This window comes from Xiphophorus hellerii, chromosome 16 (assembly GCF_003331165.1).
Source record: "Xiphophorus hellerii strain 12219 chromosome 16, Xiphophorus_hellerii-4.1, whole genome shotgun sequence".
In the NCBI taxonomy this organism is placed as follows: Eukaryota; Metazoa; Chordata; class Actinopteri; order Cyprinodontiformes; family Poeciliidae; genus Xiphophorus; species Xiphophorus hellerii.
This window is the reverse complement of record NC_045687.1, coordinates 15,042,263-15,047,221: the sequence shown is the minus strand read 5'-3', so window position 1 is coordinate 15,047,221 and position 4,959 is coordinate 15,042,263. Positions and strand designations below refer to the sequence as shown.

At 35.5% G+C, this 4,959-nt stretch overlaps 1 protein-coding gene across 1 annotated transcript; it reads left to right on the top strand.

The window, feature by feature from the left end:
- Window positions 1–277: 277 nt before the first annotated feature.
- Window positions 278–3,097, top strand: LOC116735006 (myeloid-associated differentiation marker homolog). The gene is made up of 2 exons (XM_032586584.1): window positions 278–635; window positions 1,495–3,097. Exons 1-2 carry the CDS (start codon window positions 369–371, stop codon window positions 2,077–2,079), a joined length of 852 nt encoding a protein of 283 aa, XP_032442475.1. The 5' UTR covers window positions 278–368; the 3' UTR covers window positions 2,080–3,097.
- The last annotated feature ends 1,862 nt before the right edge of the window (window positions 3,098–4,959 follow it).

Here is a 4,959-nt window from a genome sequence, read left to right as displayed (position 1 = left end):
ATTTGAATTTATCAGCTGATTAATTTTTTCAACTTCGTTAGTATTTCACATCTGCACATTATCATCTCTTCTATTCCACCCTCCTCTTCACCTTTATCTGCTCTGTTGCAAAGGTTCAGCTCCCATTATGGCTTAAGATGATTTGTCAGATTCAAAGTGCATGTGGGTTGGAAAGTTATTCTTTAGCTCTCATGGTGCCTGTAAAGTTTTTTGTTTTTTTTATGACAGGGTGTTTTTATTATTTCATTTTATTATTTGAAGAGGAAGAACTGATAAGCACATGTTCTTTTGTGCCTGTCAAGGAAGAAGAACTGCTGTGAGCGTAAGAGCCGACAGAACAGCAGGCCTACGGCAGTATCACAGTCAAGATGGTTACGCTGGATTTTAAGACGCTTACGGTACCTGTGGGTATTTTGAGGATATCGGCAGTCATTTTCACGTGCGTCACTTTCAGCTTGGTTGCATCTCAGGGCCATTTATGGCTCTCATTTTGGTCATGGTGCATGTTCTCTTGGTGCTTCTGCTTCTCTGTCACCCTCATCATTCTGGTCCTGGAATTCACCAGCCTCAGCTCGAAGCTGCCCATCTCCTGGGATGATTTTACCACCGCCTTTGCCATGTTGGCCTCCCTAATGGTGCGTACTAGTTATTACCATTTTTCAGTATATTATTGTCCATTTCATTTATTTAGCTGCTTCTCATTGAACACTCTTTATGTAAAATGTAGAATTTGCAGAAAAACTTCAAAGTACTAACAGTATTACTTTAATAAAACATGCAGACTTTGATAAACATAAAAGTGAATATGATTGTCAATGTAGATAAATGTAGATTGTTTCAAGTTTAACAATCTAAGCATGTTAATGTTGAAAATTATAAGGGATGTCATAAGATGTTTTGTATTTTTGTGGGTTTTTATTTAGTTTATTAAATGTTAAATTAAACAAAATTTAAACTTCCCAAAAGAAAGGTATAGTGTGTACTTTTCATACAACAATTCAGACTGAAAGGTCAACACAGCAAAGGGAACATAATGAGGACAATAAAGTTGCTTGAGTGAATAAAAGTTAACTAATGTTGAAAATACAATTCATACAAAACGTATTTCAAGAAAATAAATGAAAATTAAGGAAAATTAATAACCTTAGGAAAATCTTAAGGGGGGCAGAGACAGGAAAAGAAAAAGAACATAGCAAGATTGTATAGATGGAAATGAAAAATAAAGACAAATTTAATGAATAGTAAAAATGTATCAATTTTAATAGAAAATATATGAATAGTTTATACTACATTTTTTAAACAATTTCTGTTTGATTTAATGGTATAATAATTAGCTTAATGTGTACCTCGATTTTTTTGTCTTGATGTTGACAGTCTATGCCACATATTTTATCTATTAATAGCTCATCCAAAAATGTATTTTACTTGTAAATACTGCTCGAGCTTAGCTCTGTGTCGATCCAAGCATCTAATTTTTATTTATCATCCATCCAGGTGCTCACAGCGTCCATCCTCTACTCCGCCTTCTACTCTTCTAGTAGTGGCAAAGATATTGCGGCCTGCGTTTTCTCCTTCCTGACCTTCATCCTCTACACTGTCGAGGTTGGACTGACTCGGGCCAAGCCTGGTGAAATCAGTGGGTTTCTCTCCACTGTGCCGGGCTTGCTCAAAGTTCTGGAGGCCTTCGTGGCCTGCATCCTATTCATCTGTGTGGACACAGCAGGCCTGCACAAGAATTTGCCAGGTCTCCAGTGGTGTATTGCTGTCTACGCCATTTGTTTCATTTTTTCCCTCCTTGTCATTATTTTAACTATTTGCCGCCTGCTGTCCCGCTTCCGTGCAACTATTGGCAAAGTTCTGATGGTCTGCAATGTGCTGGCCGTGCTAATGTACATCACAGCTGCTGTCATCTGGCCTTACTACACCTTTAAGGATTACCCCAGACCAAGCTACTGTCCTTTGGACTGCTGGTGGAATTATTCTCTTGTTATCACTTTCATGACCTGTTTTAACCTGATTGCTTATATTGTTGACATGGTATATTCTTCCAAGTTGGCTTTTTTCATCACTCCAACATAAGCACATAGTGGCTTTGATCTGAATGAGGAGAGTTTGTATTTGTTGGAATTTTGCTTTTGTCAAAATTAAAATTTTTATTCAGCATAATCACAGTGTGCTATATTTCCATTTTACCTGCCTACCTGCTGATTTCCATTGTATTTAGAAATATAGTAATATTATGAATTATGTATCAAGTTAACTACACTTTCAAAACTATCTGTAACATTCAGCTAAAACCATGTTGTGCAGGCTTTCTGGGCTGCAGCTGGTGCATGTTGGTTTAGACACATATTTCAATCCTCTCGGAATAAGTAAAGCTTTAACCAATCCCGTTCCCATAGCAGGACACCAGCCCATAGTACATTATGTTTGCAAAGGTGTGTCAAAGTGCAAACAAACTAAAACACATAGCAACTTTTGCTTTTGAATTTACATGTCCAACGTAAATTTTTCTGAGTGGTAAAATAAAAGACTGATAGGAGAAACACTAAAAACACTGAGGATACACTGGTTATTGTTTTCAGATAATCAAAGGGGATCTATTATGCAAAATTCACTCTTTGCACATTTTTGTACTTCCGTTTGGGTCTCTACATCCAAACATCCACCTGACTTCTTTAAAACAGGTCTGAAAGCATATTTGTTTACTCCAGAATTCAATCAAAGAATCACATGAACTGTTTGATTGATCCTATTCTAAGCATGCTTTGAAGCATTGTTCTTTAATAGCATAATGTTTTTTTAACAGTTTTAAAAAATGTATTGTAAAATTTGCTATACAAGATTTTGTAAGTGCATGATGTATTGAGGTTTCTTTTTAAGTAAAGCTTGAAGATTTTACTTCAAATTTGAATTCCTGCAAGCACTTTGAACTGCCTTGTGTGTTAATGGTGCTACAGAAATAAACTTGCCTTGCCTGTTAAAGATAGATATAAAAGGTGCATCTTCTCTGTGTTTGTAGCGACCTATAATATATAATATTACATTTTCTAGATAATGCAATACTGTTTTTAATATATAGCCACTGATAATAATGCAAAAAGGTTTTAAGCTACATGGTGGTTAAAACTGAGCAAAAACATATAGGTCACATGATCACTACTGTTTTCATCATACCTTGTAGCACTGTCTGATCTACCAAACAAACACACTCTGTATTTTTTTTTTAAATAAAGCAGTTCATGCATGATTTTATAAATGTACTGTAGATATCTGAGAAAATACCAACCTCCAACTGTCCATCATATATTCCATCTTCTTCACTTTTTGTACTTCCACAAGACAAATCGGCACCTGTATTGTCTCCTTTCTCTCACCATTTCTCTAGGTTATATACACAATTACTAGTGTATTGCCATCTAGTGAATTTGCTTCATTTTTGCCCTCTTCACACCTATTTATGGTACCTTTTAGGGAAGTCTTGTTTGTCTAGAGTGCGCTGACTGCATTCATGTACAATTACAGCTAAGGTCATCATATAAAATATAAGGTGTAGGTAAACTGTTGTTAAAATAAGGTTGTTGTGGATATTTATAATGAAATGACTGCAGCTAAAAAGTCACAAACTGAAACTCTAATCAGCACTAAGCTCGTAAATGATCTGTCCATAATGAATGATGTTTGCTAAGGTGTGTCATGGTGCAGAGACACTAAAACGCAGAGCAACTATTGGCTTTGCGTTTGCTTTGTCATTGTTAGTTTGTTTATGATGGGCACTAAAATATATCCGTCATTCAAAACTAGAATGAGAAAGGATTAGTTTTTAGCTTTGCTCTTACAGCTAATTTCATTCTGAATTCTCTATATATTTCTCAAGCACATGTGCGGTCCACTTTTGTAGCCGGAAAGTCCATAAAAGAGGGAGGGAGGTTGAAAATGTGAAAAGTGAAAATGGATACAAGTGGCAAACTACATAAAACCATTTGCTGCAGATCTCAAGTCTGCTATAATTCTGATTACTGATAGTCTTACATGGAGATCAGTGTTGTGGCTATAATTGCCATGTTCTCCAGCCTCTTTCACATGCTCGACACAACCCTCTCTATAATTTTGTTTGCAATAATGTTTTAAAATACATCCAGCAATATGCTTCAATTTAACTCAAATGTTTTTAAATTAACCTGAATCTTACAAAAACATGACAGCATTACTTCCAGTTGTTTAATGAAGGGAATTTTGTATGTTTATTTTATTTATTTTTTTGAGCTTATCATCATGTTAACAATGTTATTCCCTCATCAACTACAAAAAGGACTGTTTACCATGGAAAAACCTGTTTGACAAACAATAGCACAGAGAGAGGTGTCTGTTGATACTAAAACATTTGTTTCTTTATTTAAATTTGCTTCTGTCCAACAATCTTTAAACGACTCAAGATACTTCAGTCCATTGTAAAAGACCCAAGAATTGAACCAAAAACAAGTGTTTTATAGGTCAATTAGGTTTGAAATATTAACATTATCAACAGAAAGTAGATGTCAAAGGTTCAGAGAGTTATTTTTAGGAGAACAATAAAATATTTCCTCAATCTTGCAGTGACCTGTTTTGAAATTCAAAGTGCTGTCAAAGCATCCTTTTACAATTTGAGAGCTTTACATTTTTGTGGTGACAATGGATAAATGTTATTCACCTCACCGAGTTTGGATTGCCTTAAAATGATTTTACCTTTGTTTCAAAGCAATAGTTCAAGAGAACACAGCGATCATTGCTATCATTGTCGTGAACATAAAATCAGCCTACACCTTGTCTTCGTCCTAGATATGAGCTGTGAACTTAGTTTGCATCAGGGACCAAAGTCCAGCAAATACTGTGAAGCTTACTTGGTAACACCCATTCAGTGTCCAATCAGTGGCTTGAAACAGGTACCATAAACAGAGCAGATAACACTAGGATGCTCAG

Bases quoted from the DNA above. Each gene is read 5' to 3' on its own strand.
- LOC116735006 (XM_032586584.1), top strand. From the start codon at position 369: ATGGTTACGCTGGATTTTAAGACGCTTACGGTACCTGTGGGTATTTTG. The intron at 636-1,494 runs GTGCGTACTAGT...TCATCCATCCAG, and splicing joins CCATGTTGGCCTCCCTAATG to GTGCTCACAGCGTCCATCCT.